The 21,439-nt window shown below is 41.0% G+C and overlaps 1 protein-coding gene across 4 annotated transcripts in view; it reads left to right on the top strand.

The window, feature by feature from the left end:
* The window catches only part of PPP2R5E (protein phosphatase 2 regulatory subunit B'epsilon), an 88,358-nt gene that overhangs the window by 51,783 nt on the left and 15,136 nt on the right, over positions 1-21,439 (top strand). For all 4 annotated transcript variants that reach the window (XM_070750802.1, XM_070750794.1, XM_070750780.1 and 1 more), the window contains exons 4-10: positions 5,967-6,068; positions 8,150-8,242; positions 8,696-8,826; positions 8,928-8,987; positions 11,384-11,492; positions 20,975-21,028; positions 21,143-21,193. In XM_070750802.1, the coding sequence (XP_070606903.1) occupies positions 5,967-6,068; positions 8,150-8,242; positions 8,696-8,826; positions 8,928-8,987; positions 11,384-11,492; positions 20,975-21,028; positions 21,143-21,193 (600 nt within the window). The remainder of the gene's footprint in view (positions 1-5,966; positions 6,069-8,149; positions 8,243-8,695; positions 8,827-8,927; positions 8,988-11,383; positions 11,493-20,974; positions 21,029-21,142; positions 21,194-21,439) is intronic.

Raw genomic sequence — 21,439 nt, 5'->3', positions numbered from 1 at the left:
ATCATTAGTCTGAGCCATTCAATCTGGATGTTAGCCTTAATGTTGGCATCTTATAAATATTTATCCTGTAAACAGTATACTTAAGATTTGATTTTTGATGTGTCCATTGACTAACGTTCCTATGAGAAATGTAACAGTCTACTTCAGGAATTGCAAGAAAACCCTCCATCCAGTGATACATATTTATTCTAAAAAACTCCATAAATATTTCAATGTGAGTAAGGTTCTGTATCAGGTATTTTAAATAGTCACAATTTTTACAGAACGTTTACAAGGTTATTTTTATAAGCAAAAAGTTTTGATTATTGCTCATGTAACACATAATGATGATATTTTCCCCTTTACCTGAAATTAACTTCAGAAATCTTAATTATTTATTCTTTTATCAGTGATTGGAAACTTCACACAATATTAAGTAGAAAAGTATACAGTACTGTACTTTCCCTAGCCATTTCTCCATTTTTCTTGTATCATATACCCATGTTTCCCCCAAAATAAGACTCTGTCTTATATTTATTTTGCCACCAAAAAAAGCACCAGGTTTTATTTTTGAGGATGTTGTCACCTCACCTGCACACATCACCTCCGGCTTCTTTTTCACTATCAGAGGCTTCAGGAACTTCTTCATCCAGCAAGGCTTTCCAGGACTCTGAAGCCAATAATTGAGTTCCAGATCGATCTGGAACTCTGTTATCGGCTAGAGAGGCCTTCAAGAAAGCTTTGCTGACTGCAGCAAAAGAAATGGGCCAAGGTGTGTTAGGCCTGGCTTCTATTATCCAAAGATAAGTGGTACACAACTCTACCACCCCCCCTCCCCACCTTTGCTAAATTTTTACCTTTGTATCCTGGAGTGGGCAGGGGTCTTAATTAGAGCTTATTTGGAGGGGGGAGTGTAGGACTTATATTGGGAGCACCTGTAAAAGTCAAGCTAGGTGTTACTTTCTGAGTAGGTTATGTTTTCGGGTAACCACAGTACAGTGGTACTTCTACCTAAGACCGCCTCTACTTATTAACTTCTAGATAAGAACCAGGTATTCAATTTTTTTTGCCTCTTCTCAAGAACCATTTTCCACTTACAAACCTGAGACTCCGAAATTATAACCAGAAAAGGCAGGGAGAAGCCTCCGTGGGGCCTCTCTAGGAATCTCCTGGGAGGAAACGGGCGGAAAATAATAATAATAATAATAATAATAATAATAATAATAATAATAATAATAATAATTTATTAGATTTGTATGCCGCCCCTCTCCGAGAACTCGAGGCGACTCACAACAATAATAACAATGTACAGATCCAATATTTAAAAACACAATTTAAAAATCCTTATTAAGGGGAGAAGCTTCTGTGGGGCCTCTCTCGGAATCTCCTGGTAGGAAACAGGGTCAGAAAAGGCGGGGAGAAGCCTCCATGGGGCCTCTCTAGGAATCTCTTGGGAGGAAACAGGGCCTCCACCCTCCCTGTGGTTTCCCCAATCACACACATTATTTGTTTTTACATTGATTCCTATAGGGAAAATTGCTTCTTCTTACAAACTTTTCTACTTAAGAACCTGGTCATGGAACAAATTAAGTTCCTAAGTAGAGGTACCACTGTATCTAAAATTACTTTTCTGATAGTTTAAATAGAGCTTATTTCTGCTCCTCAGAAGCATGCCTCATTGTTGATTGTTTATTTAGAGGTGAGGAAATTTAATGACATACAATTTAGATTAGATATATGACTTCTGTAAAAAGTGTAATCCTTTCTATAACACAGAGGATATATGTTCTGGTTTGCAGCAAATTTAATCATTATTATTTCAAGTGATTATCAGTGTCATTTTTCTCAGCTCTAATGATTTTCATAATTTTTAAATATATTTTTACAAATTAAACTTGTCTTGTTTACTATGATAAGCGCCAGCGTTACAGTAGCACTTAGACTTATATACCGCTTCACAATGCTTTTGCAGCTCTCTCTAAGCTGTTCACAGAGTCAGCCTATTGCCCCCCAAAATTGGGCTCGTCGTTTTAACCACTTCAGAAGGATGGAAGGTTGAGCCTGGTGAGATTCAATCTGCCAAATTGCAATCAGCGGGCAGTCAGCAGAAGTAGCCTGCAGTACTGCATTCTAATCACTGTTCCACCACAGCTCTTACTATATTTGTAGGGATAAATGACAAATACTATGTCCATTGGCACATAAAACTACTGAAAACAGTCTTTGTAGGAATCCTTCTTCATTTCTCCCAGTGTGCCTAATTTGATTGACTCTGTTGTCCATGCTTAGTCAAATAGTATAAATAGCCAACATTGATCCTGTGAGGTGGGTCTTAATTTATGGAAAACAGATATGTCTCAAACAAAGATTAAATATCTTATGGTATTTATTACTAATTATAAGGATTCTTTCTCCTGAAAATAGCATGCTGTGTGAGATACATTCTAAATATTTCAGTAAAAGTAATCTTTTTACTAGCAGTATATTAGAATGCACCCTCTTGTGGTGAGAGGATGCAGAGCAATTTATTCTTAGTCACTGTTTCTCAGTACAGTATCTGTGTTTTAATTGGAAGTGGTTTCTGTTCATTGTGTTTGATAAAAATCTGATGCCTATCAAATCCCGTGGCTATATTTCTTTTATTTACATATACAAAAGTGTATGGATAATTATTCATTATTTTAAATTAATAATAAACATTTTAACTACTCTATATTAATGCTGTACTTCAACAAGGGATAGCATTTACTCAGTATTGGCTGATTTGATAAGCTAGGCAGGGAATACCAATGTCATTGGCCAGACTGGTAAATTGGGAAAAAATGTCCTAGAAAAAGTCAGTGACAAACTAGATCAATGATGGCGAACTTTTTTTTTTTTGCTTGGGTGCCAAAAGGATTCGTGTATGTGCAATAGCACATGCATGTGTGCCAACACCCATAATGCAGTGCATTCCCTCCCACACACATTTATGCACAACACCCCTAGGCTGTGCCTCCTCCCACCCATCCCCGGTGCATGAGCACAGGCTTCATTGAAGCTTCCAGACTTCCGGTAGCCTGTTGGGCCATCTGTCGCCCTTCCAAGCCTTCAGGAAGGCCTCTGTTGTCTATGGGTGTTGAAAAGCAGCCTAAACCAGTGATGGCAAACCTTTTTTTCCTTGGCTGCTGAAAAAGCATGCGCGCACACTATCATGCATGTGCGAGTGCCTACACCCATAATTCAATGGCTGGGGAGGGTGAAAACAGCTCCCCCCCCCCGGAAGTCCTTTGGAGACCAGAAAGGGCCTGTTTCCCAATTTCTGGTCGGCCCAGTAGGCTCCTGCCCTCCCCCATACCCCCGGAGGCTCTCTAGAAGCCAAAACGCCCTCCCAGAGACTGGGTGAGCCAAAAATCAGCTGACCGGCACACACATACACATTGGAGCTGAGCTAGGGCAATGGCTCCCGTGACAGCAGATATGGCTCCACATGCCATCTGTGGCACTCATGCCATAGATTCGCCATCTCTGGCCTAACCAGAAATTCAGAAACAGTCCAGTTGACCCATTGAGCCATTTTTCACCATCCACAAGCTCCGGAGGCTTTACTGAAGCCTGGGGAGGATGAAAACGCACCCCCCCGCCCTCCAGAAGGTTGAAAATGTCACTCGCATGCCCTCAAACATGGCTCTGTGTGCCACCTGGGGCACCCGTGCCATAGGTTCGCCATCACAGGATTAGATCCTTAACTAAAAATTGCGAGGTTGCAGTTGAGAGTCAAGTTCAAACTGAGGACACATTTACTTTTATGCTATTATTAGGGTGTGTGTGTATAAAATTGTCCCACTATGTAATGAAAGTTTGATTCAAATCACAATATAACCCATGAGAAAAACAGACTCGACTGAAATGAAGAACAAAATAAAATACTTGCAGAATAAAATGGGATTAAAATTTGAAACCTCAGTAATACCATAAACTTTTTATGATGAATTAAAAGCTAGAAACAAGAGAGCCAAAGCAAGCAATGAGGAATTGCAGTCCTCAGTTTTTATGTATTAAAATGTAAATGAAAATGTGCTGTTTTCAAACTGTATATGAGAGATGTAGATGAGAGAGAGAGAGAGCGAGACAGAGAGATGGGGGCTTCATTTCAAATCCTGGTAAGGTTTTTTTGGCATTTAAACTTCTTAGTCCAATGTTTCCCAGCCTAGGCAGTTCTAAGATGTGTTGACATTTCCAACCAGTCATGCTGGCTGGCTTATTTATTTATTTATTTAGACTTCTATGCCATGGGACCCTGATAAATCCTGTCCTACGGAAACTGGGGGTGAAATGACATCTTGAAAACCAGTGAATGCAGTACAGTAGCCCTCAACTTAAAATCATTCAAAGTTGCAGTGACTGAAAACAGTGACTTACAACCAGTGCTCATGCTTACAATGTTTGTAGCATTCCCATGGTCACATAATCAAAATAGGGCACTTGGCAACCAGGATGTATTTATGGCAGTGTCCCAGGTCATGTGGTTGCTATTTACCAGCTTCCCAATCAGCTTCTGATAAGCAAAGTCAATGGGGGAAGCCAGATTTGCTTAATGACTTTGTGATTCACTTAACAACTGATTTGATTCCCTGGTACAAAGGTAGTAAAATCAGATGATTCACTTAACATCTACCTTGTTTAACAATGGAAATTATGCTCTCAATTGTGGACATAAATTGAGAACTCTAATTTGACCAGGATTAATAACAGGAGTGGGTTCCTCCCGGTTTAGACTAGAACCCCTGAACTGATAGCGACCTGCTGGTGGCATCATGATGGCATCATGGATCCAGTTCGGTTGGTGCTGGTCCGTAGGTGCCGCAATCTCTCTCTCTCTCTCTCTTTTCATTTCCCCCCATTTTTTTTTTGCTGTTTGGAAGTTTTTCCCTTCTGCGCTTGAAAAGGGGCCATCCTGCCCACCCCTGGGTTTATGCTTACTTTTATTCCTTCACCCAAGGCACAGCTGATCAGCTCCTCAGCTGTGTTTTCAGGCTGATTATAGCTACTGAGCGTGCGCGGAAGCAGAATTGCACAAGGGGACATGACTGTGTGCGCACGCTTGGTACATGCGCGCGTGAAACCTCGCAGTGCGAATTAGTGGTGAAGGTAAGTGGAACCCACCCTTGATTAAAAATTAAGGTCCTTGGAAAACAAATGTTTCCTTTATTGGATTAAGAATATGTGGTACAAACGCCTACAGAATCCATTCCATGGTTTTCGGAAGATAATATTCAAGGAGAACGTTTTATTCTGTTCATTAGTGCAGCTTCTTCAGGCTGGAACTTAAAGGTGCTATTCAGTTTAGAGTACAGGTAGTCCTTGGCTTACAATAGTTCACTTAGTGACTGTTTGAAGTTTCAACAGCACTAAAAAAAAGGTGACTGACAACAATTTTTCACACTTACAACTATTGTAGCATCCTCATGGTCTTGTGATTTACATTTGGATGCTTGACAACTGACTCACATTTATAACAGTTGAAACAGAATCACCTTTTGTGACCTTCTCACAAGCAAACTCAATGGGGAAACCAGATTCACTCCTGTATTACTAAGTTAACAACTGCAGTGATTCAGTTAACAAATATAGTAAGAAAGTCATAAAATGGAGCAAAACTCACTTAATAAAAATCTCACTTAGCAACAGACATTTTGGACTCAATTGTGGTTATAAGTTGAGGACTACTTGTAGTAGCAAAAATGTAGCCTTTTTAGTGCTGTCAAATAATCTGCTTTTATTACAAGGGTAAAAAAATCTGACCAGAATCATTAATGCACTTGTAATTATATAGTGCCATATACATTGTTACTGTCTGAGAATAATTTTCCAGAATCTTTTGTAGAATGAATTCCATAACCTGTAAATTATCCAAAAATATTCTATTTTAATCGCTGCATCTCATCTCTTAGAACTGGCTGGTTTTTGTAATAGAAATTTGAATGTTCTTTATTTGCCATTTCAAGGTTTCTTGCAATATATTCCGAACACTTCCTCCAAGTGATAGCAATGAGTTTGATCCAGAAGAAGATGAACCCACTCTTGAAGCATCATGGCCACATTTACAGGTAAATTTTTTTCGCACAGTCTTTAAGCAACCCCAAATGCCTGCGGAAGAGCCATACTTTCATAACTATAAACAAGGGATAGGCTATTCAGAAGGATGTTTGAAACAAGAGTGGATAAAAATAGATGATTTTTTTAAAAAATTGATTTTTATTTTAAAACAGATTTTTAAATTTTTTATCAAATTTATTTTAATAAAATGCTTTTGTAGTAAAAATCTAAAGATAGTTTTCTATTTAAGATACATTAATAATTTAATTTATTCAGCATGAAATCAGTTATGTAGCATGAGGCTATATATTCTGCAGTGTTTACATTTTTGGTAAACTCATTCAATGAATCCAGCTCTCCAACCTGAGATAACATACACTCTAAATAGGAAACCTTTGTTTTGTTTTCAAATAATAATATTAAAGATTATAACTACTAGCAAGAATGAATACTTACATTTAAAGAGCACTTGTCCTTTCAGATCTATCATGGTAGCGCCTGTTAGCAGGTATCCACTCCCGCATCACCAGCTTTCCCATTAAAGTGAATGGGACTGTCAGTGAGCCAATAGCGGATCAGAGGAGGAACTGCTATGAGACCAATATGAGAGTTGCTCTTTGAAAATTATGATTTAAATCAAATTGATTTACAGTGTTCCCTCGATTTTCGCGGGTTCGAACTTCGCGAATAGCCTATACCATGGTTTTTCAAAAAATATTAATTAAAAAAATACTTTGTGGGTTTTTTTCTATACCATGGTTTTTCTTCTCCAATGACATCATACGTCATCACCAAACTAATAATTTTTGCAAATAAATAACAAAAAAATAATTATTATTGTTAGTAAATAATTATGTTTATAAATATCAGGATCACTAAGTATCTTATTCAACGGTGAGTACCAGTCATAATGATGAGTAAATGGTTGTTAAGGGAATGGGAAATGGTAATTTAGGGGTTTAAAGTGTTAAGGGATGGCTTGTGATACTGTCCATAGCCAAAAATGGTGTATTTACTTCCGCATCTCTACTTCGCGGAAATTCGACTTTCGCGGGCGGTCTCAGAACGCATCCCCCGCGAAAATCGAGGGAACACTGTAATTGATTTAAATCAAGGCTTTTTACTAGTGATTTAAATTGTGATTTAAATTGTGATTTAAATTGTGATTCAAATTGATTTAAATCAAATCCATTCTGTTTGAAACAAACCAAAGGCAACACTGGACAACACAACAAATCAGTAAAACCACATATAAAAACCACAGATACCCTCTCTCCCCCCCCCAAACACACACACATTCACATTAAATATTGTAAGAACAGAAATACAAACCTTAAGCAAAGACTAAAAGTAGTCGGTATTGGAGCCATCTAAACATGTCTCTGGGACTCAGGGAATGCTAGGCCTGATAATATAACCAGGTCTAATTTTGAGGGGGAAGAATGTTCCCCGAGGTGGGCATCTGGCATGCCCTCTCTGCCAAATTTAATGGAATGGTCTAATTAAGTAGGTAGGGCACATAAGTGATCTTTAGGTGGAAAGAACTCAGGTTTTTGTAGTATGCTAGAGACTTCAGATTAAATCTGATCAATCAAACATTTAATTAAGTCACCTCAATGTTGTAATTGCTTTATTTTATGTGATTTCAAAAGTCTGGAGGGCAAAAAGAATATACTATTGATTACTCCTGGTAAATTTGACAAGTCAGTGACAAGTATACAGGTGGAGAGTGTCTGCTCTTAGCGTGAGTTCTTCTGATGATAGTTAAATAGGAATTAATGAGCATTAGATTTGAGTCAAAAAGATTCATGTAAACATATGGAAATAAGATACTTTGTCTTGATTTATATTAATTTTTTGAAAAAAATGGATTGAACAGTACTGTCATCAACAGAAATTCTGTACATGGGGAACATTTAGGACTTCTGTATATGAGAAGTGGGGCAGCAGATGGGCAGCTGAAATGATCAAAATATATATGTTAAATTACTTTCTATTAACAAAAATTACAAAAATAATAACATATTAATATGTGCAGTAGAATTACAGCATACATTTAATCAGGACTAACCTGTGTTATTATTTTTTGCAGCTTGTATATGAATTTTTCATACGATTTTTGGAAAGCCAAGAATTTCAGCCCAGCATTGCCAAAAAGTATATAGATCAAAAATTTGTATTACAGGTACAGAGCTCTGTTTTATTTAATCTTATGGTATAATAAATATGCCAGTTTTTGTTAATCAAGATGAATGGTAATGTTTAATTACTTGTGCTCATTCATTTCAAGGGATATTTTGTATATTGGAGAATTACAGCTAAGTTAGTAAATGCCATAACTAAGAATTTTATACAAGAGTTTGCCAGAATCCACTAATTGAAACATTTCTTGCTTCATATGAATATACCCTAAGTCCTGCAGGAAATCTGAGTTGACCCTCTTTGGCTATCACTTGCTAATAAAAAAACAGGGCAAGAATTAGGCAAAAAGATAAAAACTAATGATGTGATGATAAAAACTAATGTGATTTTGAAGCATAGTAAACAGGTTTTGGATATAATAAAGCATTCCAGAGATATTAAAAGCTGAAGTCAAGTAGCATTTGTAACCCCTTGTGTTTTGCTTTTATATTATTAGCTTTTGGAACTATTTGACAGTGAAGATCCTCGGGAACGGGACTATTTAAAAACAGTCTTACACAGAATTTATGGCAAGTTCCTTGGTCTTAGAGCATTTATCAGAAAACAGATTAATAATATTTTTTTACGGTAAGTTTTAAGAGAACAGGGGCACAAGAATCTTATTTGATGTTACAGGATAGTATTACTGAATAAGTATGAACATGTAATATATGCAATTTGCTTTGCAGGTTTGTTTATGAAACTGAACACTTCAATGGTGTGGCTGAACTGCTGGAAATATTAGGAAGGTAATGAAACCCCATTCTTTACAACTAACTAAGGATGTAAATATAGTAATATTATATAAATATATTTCTCTTTCATCAGAGTTTATATGTTAAAGCTATTTCTCCTATGCTCTGCTAAGGAGAGTCCAAGCATGGGAACAAACTTTGGTTGGTTGTTAGAGACTGAGTTTAAATTTAGTTTGAAGTACGCTCTCTATCTGCTTGATGAATCAATTTTCAAAACTCAGGTGTTGAAAGGGATATTAATCTTCTCCCAGTTTCCTGAACTTTTAAAACAACTGACATTCTACAGCTTGGACTTCTTTAGCCGGGATTTCTCCTCTATGTTTTGAGAGTGTTTTCAAGGTTGCCTCATTGCTCGAAAAGGCTGTTGCTGGTTAGCTGGTATGCCGGCGAGAACCCACTGGCATGCTTCTGTAGCAGCCAGAGTCCCTGCCCTACTCTTCTTCTCTATGCACCGTGGGGAGAGTCCAAACCCTCCCTGGCTTTCTGTGGCCCAGGGTTGCAACCTTTACTTGGACATATACTATATTGGATGTTTCTTTACGCCTTCATTTAAAAACTGACTAGTGAAGCAGATAGAGGACATACTTCAAACTAAATTTAAACTCAGTCCCTAACAACTGATCAGAGTTTATTCCCATGCTATAACTAACTGACCAGAGTTTATTCCCAAGGTTGGACTCTCCCCACAGCACACGGAGAAGACTGTTCAGATAAGCCAATGGCACATTTATTTATTTATAACATTAGCAAAATCTTTCTTCATTAAAAGTAATATAAAAACTAAATTTAGATGCTAGATCAGACAATTACATTTCCATTATATCCTGACCCTCATTTATTCATTCATTCAAAAGACAAGAAAACAAATGACCAAAGCTTATTTCCAGGATTTAAGCTAATTTGATTTGAATTAATTTTATTTATTTAACTTGATAGACCTCCAGTACCAATACATTGGTATTTTATAAGAAATATAAAACAACACTGATGCATTAAAAATAGTTAAGATAGCAATTAAAATAAACTGAGGAAGTCAAATAATTAAAATCAATCAAAGCCTTTACAAAAATGTATGGAGAGTCCATGATGGTCTCTGAGCTTGGTTGTTTTCTTGCAGATGGTTTGTGACCATACTAGGTAACATAATCAAAATAGGTTTTCAGAGCCTTTTAAAAAACTAATAAAATTAGATTTTCTTATAACTTCCTGTATACTATTTTTGAATCCCAAAGAAAAAGTGGAATATAAATATGAATAATGGATAATAATAATCTGCTACATAACAAATCCAGTATCCAGACTTAGCAATTGTCAATAAGAAAGAAAAAGAGTCTGAATACTGGACACGGAGCCCCAGGAGACAGCAATAGAAGAGAAAGAACGGAAGAAAGTTCACAAAATAGAAAGATCTGCAAATAAAAATAGAATGGCCATGGCAAAACAAAGCAAAGATAGTACTAATAGTATTAGGCACCCTGGATGCAATCCCAAAACAAACACTATTTGAACAACATCAGCATTGAGGAAATCATTATCGATCTATTGCTTATGTCTATTAAGCATCTTGGAGCTGGAAGATATGCATAAAAATGATATTCAAAATATTCACTTTCTTAATAATTGTGCACACAGTTTGCATCCTACTTACGATACCTTTAACATCATCAAACATCCACATCTGCCAATTCAAGGTCCTTGGAAAGGAATCAATAGATGGACAGAAATGCCAAAACCCATCTAAATTTCTGGCTAATTGTGTAATGAACCATAATAGTAAGAGAAAACTCTCCAGGCTTATTTAGTTATTTATAAGTATTTATAGACTGATCTATTCTAGCAAATGGACAAAGTACCGTTCATAAGCGAACAGTACAAAATGTTTCAGGAATTAAAGCAGTCAGAATAGTAAATCAGTCAGTTATCATCAACAAAATAGAATTATATCCACTGCTTTACATGTGTTGGACTTTTCAGAGTCTAATCCTGTATAAAAGTGATCATGGGTGTGCAGTATTTTAATTATATATCCATAAGATTTCCTGAATTCTGAGTGTGTTTTCTCAAACCTTCATAGCTTCTATGCAGTTTCATGAAAACACACGTCTCTCTAAGGAGTTGCTTACAGCTGGAGAAAGTGCACTTGTGCCAGATCAGAAGCAGTTTGCTCATTTCAGATTTCAGCATATTGTATATTGAGTATGTTATAAGTAAGATGTAGAACAAGGTCACCATGGACACTGACTGGGTTTGGGCCAGTTGCACTAAATCTATTTCACAAGGTTTTTGTGGTGGGAATAAAATGAAGATGAAGTTCAATACGTTTGGAGGAAAAGCAAATTATATATCATATAACAAACAAATAAATACATGTCTTTTTTTCTTATTTCTAGTATTATCAATGGCTTTGCTTTACCTCTTAAAGCAGAGCATAAACAGTTTTTGGTGAAAGTATTGATCCCTCTACATACCGTTAGAAGTCTATCGCTGTTCCATGCACAGGTAGAAATTTTAAGTACTATGTTATTTATTACATTTTTGTAAGAACTGTGTCTATTCTATAAACAATGTACAATATTACTAAGTTAAAACAATTTTTCTATCATGCATAAAGAAGCACAGGCTGGGTCCACAAATTATTCTAACTCACTCACTGTGTTAAACTAGGTTTATCAAATAGGCCACATTTGACTGGATTGTTATACTACTTTAGGCTATAAAACATGTCAGAGTAACTGGATTTTCCCAAATCAAAGAAATCACTGCTTTCTGGGAATCTAACTCTATAGTAAATCAGAAGGTGAAACTGATCTAAGATGTGAGTTGTTAGTAGAATTAAATATCTAGTCCATTTTAAATATCAAGTCCACCCATTATTTAGGAACTTTTTATTTCTAATAAAGCTGAGGTTCTATATATTTTGAAATGTGTGAGAAGATATTAAAGAAATATTTATTAATTAAGATTATTTTAATTTAAGTTTAAATAAATCAAATTTAGGTTTTAGATTGGCTGCAATCATGTTTGTATTCAGTTCTCAACTTACGTTTGGATTGAGTCTCCCATTACATTACTTAATGGATAAATGCAGCCTTCAATCCTAAAAAGATAACATATCCTGATATTTAAAAATGTTCCTTATGTAACCTAGAGCTGTGGTTCTTAAACTTTCAAGATCACACAAACCGTTTTAAAATGTTATTTTTAATACTTGTAACCTTTTCTTTAAAACTGAAGGAAAAAAATAATATTGAAACAACAAATTTGAATAATATATTTTACAATAAAAATAGTTTAAGTCCCCTTACACGAAGTATCAGTAGCAACCACTTGCCATACGTTGTCAGGTCTTGATTGAGTCTGGTTACTTATTGAAGGGGAAACCATAAGGAAACACCAAAATTACAAGGAGACTGTAAAGTCAGAAGATATTCTCCCCTGCACTGCTCGGAGAGTCCAATGTGGGTTGTTCTTCAGCCTCATTGGCAGGGACTGAGTTAAAAATTAACATATTTATTATGTCCCACCCACGTCTACCTCCCTAGGTTCAGTCTTAAAAACTCAGTCATAGTGTAGGGACTATGAGTTTTCTTCTCACAGAAAGTGAGATTTATAATATTGCTTACTAATTAAAAAAAAAAATTTTTTTCTCTCCTTTTCCTTTAGGAGGAAGACCTGGATCTTCGAGAGCCACTGCCCTCCGGGGTATTGCTCTCCGTCTCATCAAATCCCTGAGAGGCCACTGCTCTCCGGAGTATTGCCTTGTGGACAGGGATCGCTGGATTGGGGTCCCTGACGTCTGCGATCAGACCCCCCCCCAAACTATCCATCCAGCGCAGCGAGCCTCCGAGTATCGGTTCTTACCGATTAGTGGAGCCTTCATCTTACAGAATCTCCCCAGAAGGGAGAATAGCTGTGGGCGATCTCAGCGGCTCTTGCAGCGTTCCTGCCGATCGCTTCGGCAAAGGAAGAAAGATCAGCTGTTCGGCGGTTTTATGCCTGGCACCCCAGGGAGCTCCCGATCACTCAAGGAAAGCAGCGATCGGTGAATTACAAGGGGGGGGGGATAGTAGGAGATCGCCAAGCCGCCCGAGGTTGTGCCCGCCATTTTGGCGCAGGGCCATAGCCGCTGGACTCCCCTCCGGCTGTTTGAAGGGCAGAGGTTTTTCCCGTCTGACGTCACGGCCGCCATCTTGCCCAGGCAAAGGAAGGGAGGATGACTAGGCTCTTTCAGCCTATCTCGGGCCGCCATGTTGTTTCGGGGTGTTGCCACGACAACGAAGGCTCTGCTCGACAGTCAGCCAATCACGAGTAAAGGGCTAATGATGTGTTATTTAGGGGACCCCATGTTTCCCTAGTCCACCATTTTAATTGCTATTTTGATCAACAACCTCGTGAGTTTTGGTTCGGTGTTGCTCCAAAAAAAAATATGTCTCAACAAACCAGCCCCAGCGCCCCGGTCGCCTCCTCTTCCAAAGCAAAAAGTAAGGACAAGGGGCCCAGCTCCAAATCAAAGGGGAAAAGCTCTCAATCCTCGACTGCTCTAAAGGAGGCTGAGAGGAAAATAAGGGCTCTGGAGGCCCAGCTTGAGAAGGCCAAGCCAAAGCAGGGGCCTAGCCCCTTGGCCACAATTATACCACCTACCCTTAGTCCGCTGGGCCCAGCTTTCCCAGCAGCCACCTTTGAGGGGCCTACTTTCACAGGTGCTGGGGACCTCTCACCAGATCGCCCACTAAGCGCCCCCCCACCGTCTGAAGGGCTTCAGAGAGCAGACTGGATCAGGCCTGCTTCCCAGCCTCAACCGGCAGCAGCCACGTTTACCCCCACGGCAGCAGGACTCAGGGGGCCCGCAGATAACTGGCAGACCATGTCACCATCATTACAGGACATGATAGCCTCAGCATATGCTCAGGGCATAGCAATTGGTGCCCAACAGCACCAATCCCCACTACCACCTCGCCCCAGCTAGGATATTTGGGCAGCTCCTACATCTGCCCCTTCTCTTCATGACTCCCTGCAGGAGGAGCAAGAGATGAGGGAAGCCCTCTCTGATCCAGAGAATGAGCTATCAGAGGATGAAGCCACCTTACCTGAGCAACCAGTAATGACAGGCTTATTCAAAGCATCCCTTTACAGGGTTCTTCTGAACAAGGCCAGGACCACACTGACTTTGACAACTGCTCAAAAGATAGCTGGCCAGGATGTGGGTATCCTCCCTGCTGCTAGACTCATTAACGAGCCTCAAAGGGAGTCAGAAAATATCCCTGCAGTGCCCATATTTGCAGAAAACATAAAGAGGCCCTGGCAGCAACTAGCAGCGGCTCTGGGTCCTTCTGCACTGGACAAGAAGTTTTACTCCTTCGATCCAGAGATAGAGGATTTACTCCAATATCCGTCGGTGGATACCCCGGTTACCTCATTAATCTCTAATGCTCTGGTTCCATCGGACTTGGCGGATAGCTTGCGGCCCGACGATAGGAAGGCTGAGAACCTGATTCGAAAAATGCATCAACTCTGCGCCTGGTCCCTGAGGGCAGCAATGGCGGCATCCTTCTTCAACCGGGCCTCAATCCTTTGGCTTCGCGATATCCTCCCCAGGCTTGGCCCGGAGGACGCTCGCCTCCGCCAGGACATTAATAAACTGATCGCTTCCATGGAATTCTCCGCCGACGCCACCTTGGCTGCTTCAAGGTTTTCAGCCCGGGCCATGGCTACCAACCTTTCCACTCGGCGTCTAATATGGCTCCATGGCAAGCAGACGCCAAATCGAAATGGCGCCTAGCAACCGCACCCTATCAGGGGGCCAAACTCTTCGGAGAATCATTGGATCCAGTCCTACTCGAGGACAAGGACAAGAAGAAGGTGCTGCCGAGGTCGGCAAGGAGACAGGAGAGGCGGGCAGCACCATATTACAGAAGGCAGTCCTTTCGGTCGGACGCAGCCGCGCCCGCAGCTCCGAGCACCAGGACCTATGGACAGAGCTCCTACACACAGCCATCCTTCAGGTCGGACAGAACCGGTTACGGAGACAGAAACCGACAGTTCCAGCAGTCCCGCAGACCCTTTCGGGGCGGGAACAGAGGAGGGTATCGTAAACAGAAATGACTCCCCCATTGAAGTTCCCATAGGTGGACGCCTGCAGTACTTCTCAGAATCCTGGGAGGCTATTTCCACAGACACTTGGGTGCTGGATACCGTGACGAACGGACTGTGAATCAACTTTTTACAGACCCCTCCAGACAGGTTTTTGCAATGCCCAACGCTATCTCAGCCGCAAAAACGGTCCCTGATTGCCCAGGAAGTACAACACCTTTTGGACATCGAGGCGATAGAACCGGTGCCAATCCAGCAACGGGGTCTGGGATTCTACTCCATCGTGTTTGTGGTCCCCAAGACATCCGGCGGCTGTCGGCTGATTCTAAACCTCAAGCAGCTGAACATCTACTTTCGCTACCAACGATTCAAGATGCATTCTCTGCAGTCAATCCTGGCATCCATCAGGGGCCAGGACTGGATGACTTCCATCGACCTCAAAGAGGCGTATCTGCATGTACCGGTGCACCCGCATCACCGACGATTTCTCCGCTTTTGTATACAGGACCAACATTTTCAGTACAGGGCCATGCCCTTCGGCCTTTCATCGGCCCCTAGAGCTTTCACCAAGCTCTTGGATGTGTTGACAGCCGACCTGAGAACCAGATCCATACGTCTCATGGCCTACCTGGACGACGTTATCATCTTGTGCAGCAGTCCTCAACAGGCCAGGCTAGACCTTCAGCGGACAATACAATCTCTAGAGGCCTGCGGCTTCACGATCAACTATGTCAAAAGCCACCTGCGACCAACCAGGAGGCTGTTACATCTGGGTACTCTGATAGACTCTGCAGCCGGGATCGTTTACCTGTCATCAGAGAGGCAGCAGAGGGTGAGGACGCTGATAGCTTCCATTCAGCACCGCACCACGGCCCCTTTGGCCCTTCTATCTCAGCTGCTCGGAGTCTTCATTTCCTGCACCAGCATTGTCCCATGGGCTCGGCTGCACACCCGCCCACTTCAATGGCTCCTCCTCCCCTTCCAAAGGGCACGCATGAGCCACTCAAAACACCTGGTGCGTCTCACTTTGCCGGTCCGTCGCTCTCTGCCCTGGTGGACGTCTCCAGCGCTCACCAGGGGCTCTCCATTCCTCCACCATCGGGAGGTGACCACAGACGCGAGCCTCTCCGGCTGGGGAGCACATTGCGGTCCCAGAGTGGCCCAGGGTCTCTGGACAGCAGACGACCTGAGGGACCCCAATATCAACCTGTTGGAACTGAGGGCAGTCTTCAAGGCACTCCACTCCTTTGCAGACAGGATAGAGGGACAGCACGTCCTTGTCATGACGGACAACGTAGCAACAAGGGCCCATATAAATCATCAGGGAGGTACGAGGTCGGGCCATTTGATGGAGGAAGCTCATTCCCTGATGTCTTGGGCGGAAACGCATCTGGTCTCGATCCAAGCAGAACACATCTCAGGATCAGACAACACCCAGGCGGATTGGTTGAGCCGCACAACAATCGACCCGGGGGAATGGTCCTTGAACCAGGAGGTTTTTCAGGACATTGTACATCGTTACGGGGAACCAGTAGCGGACTTGTTCGCTACGCACCTCAACCACCAAGTGCCCCGGTTCTACTCCCGGTTTCCGTGCCCGGGAGCCGACTGTATCAATGCGCTCCTCTCCCCATGGCCAAGGGGACTGCTCTATGCCTTCTCTCCGACTTGCCTTCTACCCAGGGTAGTCTCCAAGATACTCTCAGAGCGGGCGGAGGTGATCCTGGTCGCTCCATTTTGGCCGAGACGACCATGGTTCGCGGACCTGATGGACCTCTCAACCTCCCCTCCGTGGAGGATCCCGTACCACAGACTCTCCCTCACGCAGAGTTCGTTAGTACACCCAGACCCCCAGTGGTGGAGGCTTGCCGTGTGGAGATTGAGGGGGACCGCTTGAGGGCAGAATCTCTGTCGGAAAAAGTGATTCATACCATCCAATCGGCTCGGCGCCCATCAACAACTCGCATTTATCAGGCGACATGGGCAGCGTTTTGTAGATTCTGCAGAGCTCGAGAGATCCCTCCTCGCTCATCCTCCGTCTTCCATCTATTGGACTTCCTACAGAAAGGGCTAGATGAAGGGCTGACCCCAAACACCCTTCACAGGCAGGTGGCAGCTATAGCCACGGTCTTAAGACCAGACCCCCTTCGCCCAATCTCCCATCATCCATGGGTTAAAGACTTTTTCCGGGGGGCCTCGAATCTCTCTCCTCCGGTTATCCATCATTTCCCATCCTGGGACTTGACTTTGGTCTTACAGGCACTCACAGGACCACCATTTGAACCACTGAGAGAAATCACGCTGCGCCTCTTATCAATCAAAGTGGCGTTCCTAGTGGCCATCACATCTGCTCGCAGGGTGTCGGAACTCGCAGCGCTGTCAGTCCGGCCGGACCTTTGCGTGTTCCACCCGGATCGGGTTACTCTTCGGTTAGATCCCAGTTTTCTGCCGAAGGTCAACACAAGATTTCATAGGTCACAGGACATAATACTACCGGACTTTTGTTCCCACGGCTCACATCCGTCAGTTTTACGCTGGCACAAAGTAGACGTCCGTAGAGCGCTAAAGATTTACATTCGATGGACTAATTCTTTCAGGAAATCGGAAGCATTATTCGTCTCCTTCTTCCCAGGATCCATGGGCAACAAGGTGTCTTCTAAAACTATCAGTCGATGGATCAGGTCCTGCATCATGGAGGCCTACAGGACACGAGGTACACCTTTGCCAAGGACAATCACGGCTCACTCTACCAGAAGTGCAGCCACTACAGCCGCCTGGAACACACAGGCGTCGATCGATGACATCTGTCGGGCCGCAACCTGGGCGGCCCCCACGACTTTTATCAGACATTACCGTATAGACACGTTCGGAAGCGGCATTCGGTCGCAGAGTGCTGCAACGGGTTTGTGTTCAGGCACCCCTAGTTCAGCCTATCCCGCCCTAGTTTGGTTGCTTGGGTATATCCCACATTGGACTCTCCGAGCAGTGCAGGGGAGAAGGACCGTTGAACTTACCTGAACGGTCTTCTCGCTGCACTGTGAGGAGAGTCCAAACCCTCCCGGCTTCTTGGCCCAGGGGTTCAGTTCGTTTGACAGTTTAACTTCTTAGTTAATAAAGTTGGTTACTTACACTATTCCTTCGTTTTTATTGACTGAACCTAGGGAGGTAGAGGTGGGCGGGACATAATAAATATGTTAATTTTTAACTCAGTCCCTGCCAATGAGGCTGAAGAACAACCCACATTGGACTCTCCTCACAGTGCAGCGAGAAGACCGTTCAGGTAAGTTCAACGGTCCTTCTGGGCATAGCAAGAGGGAAAATGCTTAAGTATTATTGCAAAGAAAATAGCATGGATAGGTCAGTTCAGCCAGTAAGAATCAAACTTGACAAAGGTGTCTTTATCTTAAAACTGAATCTTTTTTCACATCCAAGTCTTTGAAAGTCTGTGTAAAGGTATAAAGCAAGTATTTTAAAAATTGCAAATGCCAAGTTACCAGAGCAAATTGATAACATTTAAACTCAGAAACTAAATTTTTTAGAAAGCTAAAAACGAGGTTACTTTAACTTCAAATGTGCAATATGAAATTCATAGAAAGCCAATTGAAGTGGTTCAGATTCAAATTAAAGTGAACAAATTGTGACAGAGATTGCACTTGCATTGATAAGTGCGAAGAATGTGATAGAAAAAAAAAGTGGTCTGGCTAGATCTTACTAAGACGTTTTAAAACATTGTTTAAAGTTGCACTGAGAGATACATTGTCGCAGTGGTTGAAGTGCAGTACTGCAGGCTACTTCTGCTGACTGCCGGCTGCCTACAATTTGGCAGTTTGAATTTCACCAGGTTCAAGGTTGACTCAGCCTTCCATCTTTCCGAGGTGCATAAAATGAGGACCCAAATTGTTGGTGCAATAGGCTGACTCTGTAAACCGCTTAGAGACAGCTGTAAAAGCACTGTGAAGGGGTATATAAGTCTAAGTGTTATCACTACATCTAGCAGAAAGATGGGTGATGTTTTGGTAACTCTGCTACAGTGAATATTGCATAGATTTAAGCCACATCAGTATGATTGAAATTCAGAGCTTTGTAGATTCCCTTAATTTTTTAAGGAATTAAACTATTTTATTTTTCTGATGCATTTATTTTACCTTAAAGTCATGGAAAACTCTCAGTGATTTACAGTAATCATACTGGTAACATTCAGTAGCTTGTTTGAAAGATGCTCTGAGGCTACAAAAGAAAGAGCTTGATACAGCTAGGGGAGTCAGAAGCCCACCCTTTCCCTACAAATGAGCACATTTGGATGAGAACAAAAATGGAATGGGCTCTGTTAATCAAAAATAAAAGAGGTTCTGGGTCAAACAGCTATCTATATCTGTGTATGTTTATTAGTAGCTGCCATCTTTCTTTGAAAGTTCAAGGTTTTTATATGTCCCCATATTCGATTGGGGAAAAGCAAATAGTCATAATGATCTACTCGTACTTACATTTTTTTTTCATTTCTTAATTTACTTCTTGGTGAATTCTATGTCAGTTGAAGCTTGTATCAGAAATAGAAAATTAAGAGGAGTGCTTCGTTTTTCAAAAACAACCTCTTCTATCCAGTAAGGAGGATGGATAGAGCTAAAAAAGCTTGTTTCTGATGCTATACAGTTGACTCCTTTTGTCAGATGTGATCTTGGTGTGCAAAATATCCAGCATGAATTTGGACTGATTCCTTTACTTTAGGTTTTATGTTCTTCTTCTTTTCTTAAACTGATAATTGTTACTTATACTGCATGCCTAACCTTTTCTTCAATCATTGAAAGCATTTCCTCTAATGTTCCTGAAAATGTAGCCTTGCTAGCTTTTCATATATCTATTTTCTAAAAAGCCACTAACTCATCTCGTAAGATCTCAGAAGGTGCCTAATGCTGCCAGAAATGTAAAGGAAAAATATCTTAAAGAAAAATTATTTAGTAATGAAATGTAAATGTTGTTAAATTCAAATTTATTTAGTTGTTCTGGCACACAGGTACTCCTTGACTTATGACCACAATTGAGCCCAAAATTTCCATTGCTAAGCAAGTTAAGTGACTTTTGCTCCATTTTGCTACCTTTCTTGCCAAATAAAATTACTGCAGTTGTTAAGTTATCAATTCGGTTGTTAAGTGAATCTGGCTTCCCCATTGACTTTGCTTGTCAGAAGACTTGCAAAATCACATGAGACTGGGACACTGCAACCTTCATAAATATACGCCACTTGCCAAGCCTCTGAAGTTTGAATTTTGATTATGTTGCCGTGGGCATGAATCACTTTTTCAGTGCCATTGTAACTTTAAGCGGTCACTAAATGAATGGTGGTGAGTCAAGGATTACTAGAAATGACTTTTTGTTACTGTTTAACTCAGAGGTGGGGAATGATGGTTTTTCTCAGGAATTCTGGCAATTGGAAGTCCACAAGTCGTAAAGGCCATCCTGCCCCACCACTGGCTTAAATGATACATCAGTCATCATGATTGGTATTATCTGGATTACCTGTACTATGGAATGTGATTTAGAGCAAATGGGTTGCGGAAGCAGAGTATAAAATGACGAAATAAGACCTATATCCCAAATAGCCCACTTACAGACAGACAAGGCAATGCAGGAAGATGGGAACCCTTAATCTGTTCTTTATATTACAGCTTCATTCCTTGTTCCTTGTTCTGTTTTAAAGGAATCCCCCAACTATAGTTGCAGTTAATGCAAGGTGGAAGACACTGTGGCAAAAAGTAGAACCAAAAAATACTAATGGGCGTCCTGTCCTTATTAGTTATGATTCAAACGATGCATCACGTTTAGTCACGTACAACTATTTTTGTTTTCCTGTCAATTAAAGATTTTAATGTGCATGTTTTCTTTTGTTTCTGCAGTTGGCGTATTGCATTGTGCAGTTTCTAGAGAAAGACCCTTCACTCACAGAACCTGTAAATATAAGAAATACATGCACAGATGAACATTTTAAAATATTGAATACAATTTTTGCGGACTGTATATTATTATTTCTAATCGGTCTCTTTACTTTTTCTGCTTTAATTTAGGTCATTAGAGGTTTAATGAAATTCTGGCCGAAAACTTGCAGTCAAAAAGAGGTATATTTGATGAGCTTAGATTGTTTTCCTATTTAAAAGAGATTACTAAGAAAAAGGGTAATCTTGGGACAGAAATCAATTGTATTTCATAATACAGTGAAGAATATAATTCCTAAGAAAAACATAAAGACATGGTTGTCTATAGCAAATGGAACTTTTGTCAAAGTAACAAAATCTGCATTTCCACTTATTTACTTGCATGCAACCTCCTGGCCACTAATCCCTAAGGAGTATGTTTGGTATTGT

The sequence above is a fragment of the Erythrolamprus reginae genome, chromosome 1 (assembly GCF_031021105.1).
Source record: "Erythrolamprus reginae isolate rEryReg1 chromosome 1, rEryReg1.hap1, whole genome shotgun sequence".
Lineage (NCBI taxonomy): Eukaryota > Metazoa > Chordata > Lepidosauria > Squamata > Dipsadidae > Erythrolamprus > Erythrolamprus reginae.
Note: the sequence above shows the minus strand (reverse complement) of the source record. Positions and strands in the feature narration are given on the sequence as shown.